The sequence below is a fragment of the Buteo buteo genome, chromosome 23, assembly GCF_964188355.1.
Source record: "Buteo buteo chromosome 23, bButBut1.hap1.1, whole genome shotgun sequence".
In the NCBI taxonomy this organism is placed as follows: domain Eukaryota; kingdom Metazoa; phylum Chordata; class Aves; order Accipitriformes; family Accipitridae; genus Buteo; species Buteo buteo.
This window is the reverse complement of record NC_134193.1, coordinates 19256706-19269240: the sequence shown is the minus strand read 5'-3', so window position 1 is coordinate 19269240 and position 12535 is coordinate 19256706. Positions and strand designations below refer to the sequence as shown.

The following is a 12535-nucleotide window of genomic DNA, read 5'->3' as shown; positions in this document are numbered from 1 at the left end:
GCTGTTGATTGACTCGGGCAAGGGTGAAATCCGTGAATGTTGTCCCACGGGAAGGTTGAAGGGCAAAATCCTCTCTCTGCACAGTCAAGCCCTGAGTCTGCTTTCACACTTGATTTCCTACCTGTCCTTACGGTTTCCATATTTTGACTGAAGTGCAAACAGGAGCTGCTGTGACAGGCTGCGAGTGCAGTGTGACTCACAGGGACAGGTTGATAATGCCCTGGTCCTTTTCCTTAGGTCCAACATAAAGCCAGAGAAAGCCAATGCAAATCACCATAACTTTCAGATGTACACATTTGAAAAGACTACCAACTGCAAAGCCTGCAGGATGTTCCTAAGGTGAGCAACATCCTTCCAGTTTTTCTGCATCTTCCTTAAAACACAGAAAGAAAATCTCAAAGCTGAGGCTGAATTAGGACTTTCTGACTTCTTTTTTTGTACAGGGGAACCTTCTACCAGGGCTATCTTTGCCCCAAATGTGGAGCGGGTGCTCATAAGGAGTGCTTGGAGATCATTCCTCCCTGCAAGATCGGTGAGTTATTTCACATCATTAGCAGTTTGTGCCAAGGAGGTGCATGTAAACGATCTGAAAGATTTGCTCTATAAAGCACTAATGTTTGTTAATGCGTAACAAAATCTAAGTACCCTGCCACCTGCCTCCCAGGGCTGTAATTCGCATTGACTGGTGGTTTGAAAAACAAGCAAGCCAACCAAAAGCCTCAAAACCAGGGATTCATATCCCATGTATGTCAGAGGATGGCAGCAGGTCTCTGTACTAGGTGGGACGCACCCAGCCCTCGTCCTGGGAGGGCATTTAAGAGAGATGATGAGTTCTTCATCAGAAGACATCAGTTAGTGAAAGCAGGAGGGTCTGTGCCAGGGATCACCTTGCCAGTGAGGAGAAACCTCATCTCCAGATCCCAAAAGCCCCATAATATGGCAAAAATTTGAATCCTTGGTCTAAACCAGGCAAACCTGTGACTCGTCTCTGCTCACCTGGGTCAGAGCCCTGGCACTGCTCAGTGCCGGGGACTGTCACGGGGTGGCTTCAGGGAGGTTTTGGGTGAAGAGTGGACAGAGGAGGAAACAAAACTGCAGAACTTTGCACAAGTGAGAAAATGTCCTTGTCCGGCTCCAGTCCCTCCCCAGGTCTTGCCCACCCAGTGCAAAGAGATGACTCGAGCGACCCCAGCCTCTGCTTTGTGCTTCCTCCATCGAGTTCAAGCACTGATGCCTATTTATTGATACTCACAGCATCAAGAGAAACAGAAAATGGGGGCTAACTGTTAAATTAACCGCTTATTTCATCATTTCTCTTGCAGGTTCTTCAGCAGACCAGGTATGTTGTTTGATGGCCCTTTTCCCGCATCCCCCTCTGCCTGGGGCAGAGCCTGTATCCTTGCCTGGTCCGGGTGCGAGTAGCTCGTGGGAAGAGCCAGCACCAGCCTCAGGGGGGTCCCAGCAACCTGGGGGGCAGGACTGGAGACTGATGGCCTCTTCTCCAGCCTAAAACTGGCCCGGTTTGTGCAGCACCACAGCTCTCGGGGGGGGGGGGGGTGCCAGCACCCAGCAAGGGCAAGCACCATGGGCTGGGAGGTACCGGGGGGGGGGTTTGGGACAGGGTTTCTCATCCCAGTGGCTTCGGGCGGGTGCTCATGGAGACAGCTGAGACCACCGAGTCCTCACGGAGACTTTTTTCCTTTCTCTTTGCAGGATTCACTCAGTGCTGGACCTGGTAAGGGCGTTAGCGTGTTGCAGGAGGGCAAGCAGAAAGTGTCTTGATTGTGGCTGCAGGTGTCCCTAAAACTGAGCATGTGGGAGGGGGAAGCTCCTTCCAAAACCAGAAAAGAGCATTAGCAGCAGCAGAAGGGTCCTGTGCCACCCTCACGGCAAGCGATGGGGTGCCGAGGTCTCTCCTGTCCCTACTCCCCGAAGCAGCAGGTCGGGTCTCCTGCGGGAAGACCCGGCTTCTCCCTGGGCTCAGCCCTCGCCCACTGCGGCCACCAGCACCGCGTCGTTTCGTCGGGTGCTTTCGTGCCCCTGGCCTGCTCTGCCGTGCGAGTAAAGCTTCTGCACCCCGCACCCATCATTGAGCAAAGCCTGCCGAATTTCCTTGCGCCAGAGCGTCCTTCAAAGCGGACCAAAGGCGTTCTGGCACGGAGGCTTGTTGCTGATGGGGAGCATCGCCCTGCCGGCGTGTGGCCGGTGTGCTGCAGGGATGCGCAGCTCCAGGCGCTGCTCTCTGATGGGGCTGTGAGTCGTGATGGTGGCTGCAATTTTTTTTTTAATTTTCCTTTGCTTAAAACTAGCCTAGACGGAGTGGTGGGCCTGCCCTGCCCATGCTCTGGCTTGAAGGAGAAGGAACAATTTGTTTTTGTGCTTTTTCTGATGAAAGGAAAGCCAAGCCTGGCAAAAAGAAACCTGAATCAAATTGGTGGTTAAAAAAAAAAAGCAAGTACAGAGTGCTCTCGCTGGGCGGGGAGAGGCAGAGGTGGGGAAGCATTCTGAAGATAAACACTGTGGTTTTACTGCAGTTGGGGAAGCTTATTTAATGTGCAGTTGTTGGCAAGACAACTGGACTTTGACTGCGAGCTTCAGGGGCGTTTGGGTCCCGGGTCTGGCTGAAGTTCAGTGGAAGCCGAGTGTTTGCTGGTCCCTTTTGCAATCACGGGTGTCACCGCTGAATCCGGCGGGGTTTGGTGCCGGACGGGCATCGAGGTTCAAGTCCAGGTGCAGGGCTGGAAGTCAGAGCTTTGGCTTGGCTGGGTCCTTTTCGGGTTTATTTTTGCTCAGGGAACTCAATCATCCATGTAACTGCGGGAGCCAAGGCAGTTCGCTGTGGGCACTGTTCCTTTCTGCTTTCATGCTTTCTGCCCCAAAATCCTGCCTGCTGGTGCCGCTAGATTTGTGGTTCACAGGATAAGGAACAACAGGCTTCAGGAGGGGTATTTTTGTTTTGTTTTTTCTAACAGGGTCTAGGTGATGAAACTGTTTTGCTTCTCTCCCAGGTCCTAAAATGGTGGTGGTTCAGAATTACCACGGAAACCCAGCCCCCCCCGGGAAGCCAGTGCTGACATTTCAAATTGGGGACGTGGTTGAGCTGCTGAGGGGGGACCCCGACTCGCCATGGTGGGAGGTGAGAACGATTCCTCTCCGAAAATTCCCAGGAAGTTTTAAACCAGTGACTTCTGCATTGTCCCTTTTATTTGTGGGCTTTCCCAGAGCACAGGGATGTGGTGGGGGTTCAAAGCCAGGGCCAGGGGGGGCTGTGAGGCAGTCTGGAGCCTGTCCCCATCCCCGCACGACAAAAACACTGCTACCCCATGCACGTCCCAATCTGATACCCGGCTTGGCTTTGCAGGGGCGGCTGCTGCAGACGAAGAAGTCGGGTTATTTTCCCAGCTCGTCAGTAAAACCCTGCCCCGTTGATGCGAGGGTAAGTGCCGAAGAGGAGCCGGAGCCGGGAGTGCCAGGGTGGGTGCTGGGGGCTGTCACAGGAGGGTGCTGCTCCGGTGGTGCCTGTCACTCTTCTCAGCCTTCTGCTTGAGACCCTTGGTCCTTCCAGTAAGCCCCTGGACTTTGAATGTGGCCTTTTACTGTGGCCGAATTAGCAGGGAAGTGGATCCGTCATCCCATGGTTGCAAATGTCTGGCCAAGTTGGTCTCAGCCCCGTTCCCAAGGTTGGGGTTGGCGTGACCAGGTCCAGGCTCCGTTCCTCCTCTGCAGAGGTGACTCGGGACCAGAGTACTCAAGATCAGTCACAGTACAGGAAAACTGCATTTTATTTCTTTGGTTTTGGCGTTTTTTTTACTGTGTTTTGTAATGCTGTCAGCTGCTTCCCAATTAAAAAACGCTCAGGTAAATGAAAAAACGCTGCGTGCTCATCACAGCTGGGAGGCTGAGAGAGAAGTGCTCAGCTGCAACACTGCCCTCCGCTGCCGAAGCCAATAATTCAGAAATGGCTTGGCAGATGAAAACCCTCCCGTGAAGAGGAGCGTCTCGCGTGCAGTCTATAGCCCGACGAGACGCTGGCTCATCAGTAATAAGCAATACTCTCTTTGCAGCCTCCCAACAGCCGGCCGCCCTCGCGGGAGATAGACTACACAGCGTATCCGTGGTGAGTCCCTTCGTCTGGCCATAAAGTTATATCGCCCTTGCCTTTTAATTGTTACTTTGTCAGGAATCCACCCTGATAATGAATTATGAATGCAGGCTCGCAATGCTTTGCATCCCGCCTCCCCTGCGGCCCCGCGGCAGCCGCTGCAGTGGCATTTGGGTGTTGAACCCTGGTGCAGCCCTTGCAGCGTCAGTAGGGATTTCTTCACTGATGGAGAGGGTCAGAGGCAAAAGGAGAGTTGCTGGTTTCTCTTTCCATTTTCTGTGCCCGGAAAACTGTTTTGGGAGGAAGGAAGCAATTCCTGCCTCGGTGGGAGGGTCTGCGCTTGGCTCGCCTCCTGCTCCTTCCCTTCAGCTCCAGCCAGGTTTGCAAATTCATGAGTCTAAATTATCCCCAGCTCCCGCTGAAGCTTTTTTTACCTGGGGACCGATTCCCAATTAGTGGGATTTTCTAGGTGTAAAGTACATCAAGGGGAAGAGGTTGCACACTGCGTTGCTCACCCTCTCTGTTCAGTGGCTGAGCAGCTTCTTCTATATCTCGGGGCACTTTCCTTTCTGCTCATGAAGTTTTGGATGAGACCTGTTTCGCTACTTGCCTTCTCGAACTTCACGCCTTTAAAAAAAGATGTATCTTTCTGTCTGAAACATGCCTATTTTAAAGATACGCATTCATTCTCAGTTAATTAAATTAATTAATTAACCTCTGGGCTTCAGGTTCGCAGGGAACATGGAGCGGCAGCAGACGGACAACCTGCTCAAGTCTCACGTCAGCGGCACCTACCTGATCCGGGAGCGGCCGGCCGAGGCCGAGCGCTTTGCCATCAGTATTAAGTGAGTAATACTTCATTTAGTAATTTAGTATTGCTCGCTCGCGGAGGGCGAGACAGGGCTGGAGCACGCGGCTACGTTTTCTTGAGTGCCTTTGCTACCCGTCGCAGGTTCAACGAGGAGGTGAAGCACATCAAGGTGGTGGAGAAGGACAACTGGATTCACATCACGGAAGCCAAGAAGTTTGAAAGCTTGCTGGTAGGTTTTTGTAGCCCCTTTTGAGCGTGTGCACCGTCCCTGCAAGTCAGGCAGAGAACGGTGGAGACACCTGGGTGCTTCTCCATCCTTCCCAGGAGCTGGTCGAGTACTACCAGAGCCACTCGCTGAAGGAGAGCTTCAAGCAGCTGGACACAACGCTGAAATACCCCTATAAATCTCGGGAGCGCTCTACCTCCAGGACATTCACCCGCTCTCCAGGTAAAACCCAGCTCAGCCACGCGAGTAGGCGCCGTTAAACTTCTGATGGGAAATCTCACCCTTTCAGTAAGGTGTAGGAGCATCGTCTGGACAAAGGGATTTATAGCTTTGCTATAGGGCTTGAGCTCCCCAGTTTGTAAACGAGTGACCTGCTTGGCTGGTGGCATTTTGAGGACAAGTCTTAGAGGAGGTGGTGGGATTGGGGGGGTCCAGCCGAGCTGGGGCCGCCTGGCACTGCTCCTCCGAGCTCGTGCGGCATTGCGGAGCGGGTGCAGCCTCCTAGGAAGAGCTTTTGCTGGGGGAGGCTGGTTTCCCTCCTGTGGTTTTGCACCCTGTGCTCGGGGGTGGTTTGCCACCCCCTGGTCCTGCTGAGAGAGGAGCTGCGGCTGCAAGGGCAGCCCCTCCACCTGCGGGTTGTGAGCAGAGACGTGATGCTCTGTTAGCGGGATAGATCGTCTCTTACCTGCCCACGTGGGTTGTTGCGCGTGTGTTTTAATGGATCCGGTTCCAGTGTGACTTGTGATGGTTTGAATCCCAGTGGGACTCCTTTAATGGAGATGATGGGAGAAATGGTAAGTCTGTGCCTAAACTAAGAAAAAGAAAAAAATGGAAACAAATGGAAAGCAAAATGTGCATTAGTGCAAAATGTTCCATTTTGTCTAAAAGCCTGAGTACAGAAATAACTGCTTTGTGGGGAAAAATGCATTTTTGAAAACTTTTTCCATGGTATATTTTAAAAAGAATACTGAAGGAAGGTAGTTTTTAAAAGTTGATTAAATACCCTTTTACATGAAATACAACCCTAGGATGACTTTTGAGCCCCCACGCTGGCTGCGGGGCTGCGACCTGACCTGCTGCCGGCTGTCCCAGCTCCAAGCCCCTGTGCAAGACCATCCGCATGCTTTGCCCTTTATTTCTCCGTCGGCTTTTAAAGTGTTGTGCATTATAAATTTTTTTTTTTATTTCCTTTTTAATGCGTGTTCTGCCTCTTTCTGTTTTTCTCTAACCTCTTTGCAGCCTCCTGCGCTTCCTACAACTTTTCTTTTCTCAGTCCTCAGGGCCTCAACTTTTCTTCTCAGAGCTCCTCCAGTCCCTTCTGGTCAGGTACCAGTGCCTCTCCCCACCGGAGAGACCTGCCGCCTTTCCCAGGCTGCAGCATCCCCAGCTTGAAAGCCATCACCAGCGGGACCTGCGGGGTTCCCGCTGTCCCTCCATCACTCGCAGGCAGTTCAGGGGGTCCCCAGTGCTGCCCTGGAGCACAGCCTGGAAATAAGTTGATTTAACCAAGGCTTGGCTGGAAGCAAAACGCACTCCCCCATCTCCCCAAAATTAAGGCAGGGAGAAGATGGAGTTGTCACTATTTGGGAAAGGGGGCTAAAATTAATGAAAAAGTGAATCTAGCACACTGGGATCTCATGATGTACTTCAAGCTCGACCTGTTTATCCTGTGTGTTTCACCGAACGAGCATTGGCATCACACCATCTTCCAGACCATTTCTTCTTGCTGTACAAGGAGAACATCTCAATGTCCAGCAGTTTTTGAGCTCTGGTATCTGAGGCTGCTCAGGAGCCCCTTGCTGAGAAGGTCGGGGGGGACCTGGGCTGTCAAATGTAGTTTGGGGCTCAGCCTCCCTGCAGAGAGCGCACTGCTGCTCCGGCCTTTGAACCCCATTGATTAAATGTGTTACAGACCAGTGTCTTCCTCCCTGTTTGGCAGGGATCAGAGCAAAATCGTGCCAGTTCGTTTCTTCCTGTTTAAGCTTTTCCCTTTCAGTATTTTCTTTAGGCTGGACAGGGAAAATCACGGGCAAAGCCACACGTGCTTTCCTTGGTGCTGTGTTTGGGAAGAACACTTAACTTTTCAAAGTATTAGAACATAATTCTGGGGGTTTGAAACCCTTTAACTGCATAGAAACTATTGAAGAAAGTAATTTGTGCAGCAATGGGCTCTGAGCAAGCTCCTGATGAAAGAGTTCAAAGCTGCCGTGATTCTCGCTCCGTTCTCCAGCCTGGCTGCGTGGCGAGGACGGACGAGCCTTCCAGTGATTGCACGTTGTGTGTCTGGACCGTCTCCATCGCCATCCTCATCTCCTTCCATCCTGAGAGCTGAAAACCTGGGCAAAGCTTTTCCTCAAACTTAGTTCAACCTCGGTTTGCAAATTTTTAGAATTGAAATTAATCCTTGAAACTCCTGGGACAAAAAAGGGTAGCTTCACCAAAACACGACATCCCTCCAGGGTGGGGTTTGGTTTTTTTTTTTTGCAAACTTCAGAGGACGTGCATTCCTCTCCTCCTCTGCCCATCCCATCCCTCCCACCTTTGCTCTCCAGCCCTCCTTCTCCCTGCCCAAACTATGGGGCAGGGAAGCTGAACATTGCCCCTGCCTTACCCCCCGCACTGCTGCTCCTCCTTGTACCTCCCTCGAGCATCCCCTGCCTGAAGCGATGGAGATCCGTGGTGCTGGGGCTGTGCTGGTGGAGGTCGGGTCCCGGGACAGCTCACGGGGCTGTACTTCTTACGACAAGCTGTTGGTCAGCGTTAGGGTTTGCAGGGTGGTTTTGCACTTTTTAGTCTGTTATGGAACCAAGTTTCCAAGGGCCCTGGCTGCTCCCTGGCAGGGACAGGAGCAGGGAGGATAGTGGGTTTGCAGCTTGTTCCTCCCATGTCAAAACACGAGGGTTTTGCTCAGCATCTCTAGGACAATCCAATCCCAGTAACTCAGTTTTTCGAAGTAGTTTAAATACAAGCTGTTTGCCAAATCTCCTTTTCACAAGGTGGTCCCATCAGGTGCTGGGAGCTGTGTGGCAGCCAGACCTGACATTAATGGTGGAACAGGATTTTTCCATGATTTCGTTGTTAATGATCGTGTATTCCTATGAAATCTTTTCTTTCACCACCTCCTTCCCTTCTCACAAAAGTGCCCCTCACCCCAGCGATCCCCACCAACGGGGTCACAGCCCGTCCTGGACTCTCCTGGTCAGCAGAGAGGGGCTTCCCAAGCCCTTAGAACTGTTTAAAGCCCAGCAGGAATCCAGTTTAATCCCAACCACCCCAGTCCATGTTGGGCTGAGCGGTTCGGATTGAGACCAGCCCTGCCATCCGAGCTGCTCCGGCTCACGGCGTTGCAATGGGAGCCAGCGCCGTCGTGGAAAACCCAGGTTGAACCTCACCAAGCTTTCCCCAGGCTTCGGCCGGTCCCGCACGATGGGACATCTCCCGACTCCTTCTGCTTTGTCCCCTCGCAGTGTTCACCCCACGGGTCATAGGGACGGCGGTGGCACGATACAACTTTGCGGCGCGGGACATGCGGGAGCTTTCGCTGCGAGAGGGTGACGTGGTGAAGATCTACAGCAGGATTGGCGGGGACCAGGGATGGTGGAAGGGGGAAACCAACGGCAGAGTGAGTGCAGCCGGATAATGTCCCGTCCCGTTTCTGCGGCACGCGGTGCTCCCCGCTCTCAACGTGCCCAGCCGGAGCAGAACCTGCTGTCAGGACAGCAACGGGCAGGGGGACATGCCTCACTCCTTCTTGCTCTTTTCTGGCTTTTGGGTGGGCGTTCTTCTCACGAGAGCCACCGCAGCGTCGCCGGTCGGTGCTGTGTGACAGTGACGTGCGGTGCCCGATGTCCCACGGAGTTTGTAGCACTGGGCACAGATTGTCATGTCCTAATCCCTTATATGTTGCAGATGACCCGTGTGTCTGAGGCAATATATAGTTGCTAGCTCCATCCCAAATTAGGGTAACGGCCGCGCTGCACCGTGCATCGGGATGTGGGCGCATCCAGCACCGTACAAATGGCTCACCGGGAACAGCGTGTGGCGGAGGGGGAATAGTCCCGGTGACGGCACGGGAGGTCCCTTGAGCTCCCCAGTCTCCAGCTCACCTCTCCGCTTCCCCGACAGGTTGGCTGGTTTCCCTCGACGTACGTGGAAGAAGAGGGGGTGCAATGACTGCGGGGATGTCGGATGGAAAGTCATCGAACGCCCGGAGCGAGCCGCTGCAGACCGTGCACACTTGTCCCGACGCCCGCAGCTCCCCGTGAGCCGTGGCCGGACACGTCCCAGGACTGCTCTCGCAGACTCTTTAGCGATCCGTTCCTCTGTACAGTGTGTGTGTGCGCGCGCGTCGGGGCCGCCGCCGGCCTCGCTCCTGTTACGTGTATAGAAGATTGATGGTCCGTCGGATAATGTTCGTGTAGCAGCTGCAGAAGAGTCCCGGGAAAGCTGCGCTTCCCTGCATGGACAGAGCTTTGAGAGACTCTGTGCGGTGCCCACCGGAGGATGGGGTCCTCCAAACCTCTTTTACTAAAGGTCTTTTTAAAAGCCGCTGTGGTGATGGTGGTGGGAGGGTGAGGCTGAAGGTTTGTGCCCGGGTGGATGCCCGGGGAATTTAGGGGGTTTCTAAGGGGAGGGAGCGACTCGGCCCCAAGGAGATGATGCGGTCCCCCTGCCACGCTGCTCGGGTGGGCTCCCCGGGTCAGGATTTTGGCAGTCTCCCTGGTAGCCATGCGGCAGCGCCTGGCAGCACCGTGCTGCGGCTGGGACGAGGGGGCAGAGCGGGGATACCCGACCCGGGAGGAGGAAAGGGCTGTTGCTCGTCGCTGAAGGATGCCAGCTGCGAAACCAGGAGCGCGTTTTGACCATCAGACATAGGCTGGAAGTGGACCTCCAGGTCAGACAGGAGGGGAAAGAGCCACTTTGGCATCCCAAGCCCATTTGCTTTACAACCACCTTGGGTCCCACCAGCCTTGCTGCGGGCGGAGGGGGCAGCCCAGGGTGCAGGCTGGTCCCACTGGTGAGCACGAGGTCTCGGCACGTTACAGGACTGGAGATGCACTTTGCCACACAAGGGTTTTGGAGGCCACCAAGGCACCGGGTACACGCAGAGGAGCGGACGGGAGCGTGTGTCCGTGGGTCTGTCCTGCCTTTGCTCCCAGCTTGGTCCTGCTGCGGGCAGGACCCCCTCCCTCTCCGAGCCAGGCTGATTTTTCTTGCAGCCCTGACACATCCCACCTCGCTGAGTTCAGGGGGGCAAACCCACCTGAGTAAGGGCTACTGTATCAACTCCTGATTTTTCTCGCTACGTTGTGAAAGCATCTCTTCTTCCCCAGCTGTGTGCACTTTGGGGGACTGTGAGCGTTGCCCCCTCTTCCTCCCACAGGCTGTTACTGCTGCTGCTGTCAAGTAAAGGTCCGTCTGTCTTGGCGTTGCTGCTGCGTCCTGAGCACCGTCCGTCCGAGTCTGTTCTTTCCAAAAGTGCAGCCCTCGTGGTCGGTAGGCAGAGCTGCCAGGTGGAAATCCCAGCCATCGTCTTCTGCCGGGCACCAGCTTTGCTCTCCAGCTCCAGAATTTCCTTCCAAAGTGCAAATATGTACAAACCCGCGTGTGGGTGTGTGACAGGGAGCAACTTTTCTCTATCCAATATCTGAGCTGGAGGAGATGCCCTCCAGGTTCTCTGGATAAGTGGCATTTTGAGCTGGTGCCCTCCAGGTTCTCTGGATAAGTGGCATTTTGAGCTGGTGCTTCCGTGCCCTGACGTTGTTCCCCTGGGACTTGCGGTGGTCCTGCCCTGGGACACTGTGTTCCCGGTGCGGGCTCTTGGCATCGCGCTGGCGCGGGTCTGGGAGACGCCGGTGTGGGGTGGGCGAGCGGTGCCGATGCTCTCGGTCCCTGGCACGGAGGTACCACGGCTGCATCCGAAGCCTTGCCGCAAACGGAGCAGCAGTGCCCCGCTTGGGATAATAAATGGAAGAGTTTGGGGCTCTTAGGGAAAAGGGGAAGATATTAACTTGAAAATTAAATGTTGTCGCTCGGTGACAAGCCCAGAGCCGCCCTGCTTTGCCTCGAGAGTGCCCCCGCTCTCGGTGCCACGGGGGGAGTGGGGTGGGTGCAGCCGGGGTCTGGCCGGGGCAGATGCACACGGGGGGTCTTTCTCTGCGAGGTGACGGGGACACGGAGGGGGCTCGGGGCTTTTCCCAAGGTACTGTTTGGTGCTAACCTCTCCCGGCCAGCCCCTCGGTGCTCAGCTCGGGGTACACTCGAGGGGGAGCAGCCAGCAGGGAGCTGGCAATGCCCTGCTCCTCCCGGGCAAAGCAAAGGGCTTCGCTCGTTTTCCCGGAGCTGTGGGCGTATTTAGGGTGGATGAGATGCACGCACACGCACACCCGAGACAAACTCACGACGGCTCGTGTTATGCCTCAGATCCTAAAGCCTTACGCGACCCTCCCGTTGAACGTGGCCGATTTTGTAAGGCGGCGAGGGCATCCCTCTGGAAGAGCGCGTCCTCTTGTCACGGGGACCACGGCACCAACTCTCCCTTACGCCCCAAAGGGATCCCCGACCTCCGCCGCTGCCTGCGCTCCCCTCCCGGCCCTGCCAAATCCCCCTTCCCTCCAGAGAGCTCTCCCTCTCGTGTTTACTGTTGTAAGAAACTTGTTAAAAATATTGTTTCGTTTGTAAGTAATTATTCAGCCATTTGCCACAATATATATCTGTGAATAAGAAAGGGAAAAGTTTTTTTATGATGGTGAGAAAATTGTATATATATTTTAGTTCATCGCAGATCATTCAAAATTGCAATGGGATACGTTGGAAAATAATATGTAAATTCCTTGGGTTTTTCCTTTGCACTGCACTAACTGGGGTAGGGTGGAGGGGGTTTAAAGATAAAACTGTTTATGGAATAGTTTATAGCTGGGAATTTGGAAATCATTTGGAATAGCTTGTAATGCTGGAATAGAAACTTTAGCTGCTACTTAGAAACCCTTTTGCATGTGGTTTTTCCAGACCCTTTTAAGTTACAATACATCAAAGTAAATTCCACAACAAAAAAAAATAAAGTGTAATTTTGCTGATAGGTTTTTTTCCAGCCGTGGTTTTTACTGCGGCTTCAGGCTTGTGTCAGGTTTCTTGTCACTAAAGCCTCCTCGGCCGCGCTGGGGCCGGAGAGGTGACTTGGTCAGTCCGGGGGAGACGCGTGCTCGTGGGGACGGATCCTTTCCGATTCCTGCCGTGAACCGTAAGTGTTCGTACCCCTTCCAAAACTCAGAGTAAATGAGTAAATCCTTCTTGCAGTGCCAGACAGGGCTCTTTGCAGTGAAGCACTGCTGAAGCCAAGAGTTCCTTCTCCTTGTTTCTGGAGCAGCTGCTTCTCGTGCAGTTGTCCCGCGCTCCT

The 12535-nt window shown here is 53.9% G+C and overlaps 1 protein-coding gene across 3 annotated transcripts in view; it reads left to right on the top strand.

Annotated features, from left to right (window-relative positions):
- VAV2 (vav guanine nucleotide exchange factor 2) overlaps window positions 1–12332 on the top strand; it is a 149650-nt gene extending 137318 nt beyond the window's left edge. The window contains exons 16-28 of one of the 3 annotated variants that reach the window (XM_075054863.1): window positions 238–339; window positions 444–532; window positions 1323–1339; window positions 1714–1735; window positions 3009–3136; window positions 3362–3436; window positions 4065–4117; window positions 4831–4947; window positions 5055–5142; window positions 5238–5361; window positions 6379–6465; window positions 8607–8761; window positions 9265–12332. In XM_075054863.1, the coding sequence (XP_074910964.1) occupies window positions 238–339; window positions 444–532; window positions 1323–1339; window positions 1714–1735; window positions 3009–3136; window positions 3362–3436; window positions 4065–4117; window positions 4831–4947; window positions 5055–5142; window positions 5238–5361; window positions 6379–6465; window positions 8607–8761; window positions 9265–9312 (1105 nt within the window). In that variant the 3' untranslated portion in view covers window positions 9313–12332. Of the gene's footprint in view, window positions 1–237; window positions 340–443; window positions 533–1322; window positions 1340–1713; window positions 1736–3008; window positions 3137–3361; window positions 3437–4064; window positions 4118–4830; window positions 4948–5054; window positions 5143–5237; window positions 5362–6167; window positions 6522–8606; window positions 8762–9264 lie in introns of those variants that run through there. The other 2 variants (XM_075054861.1, XM_075054862.1) reach the window with 2 other exon arrangements.
- Window positions 12333–12535: the final 203 nt, after the last annotated feature.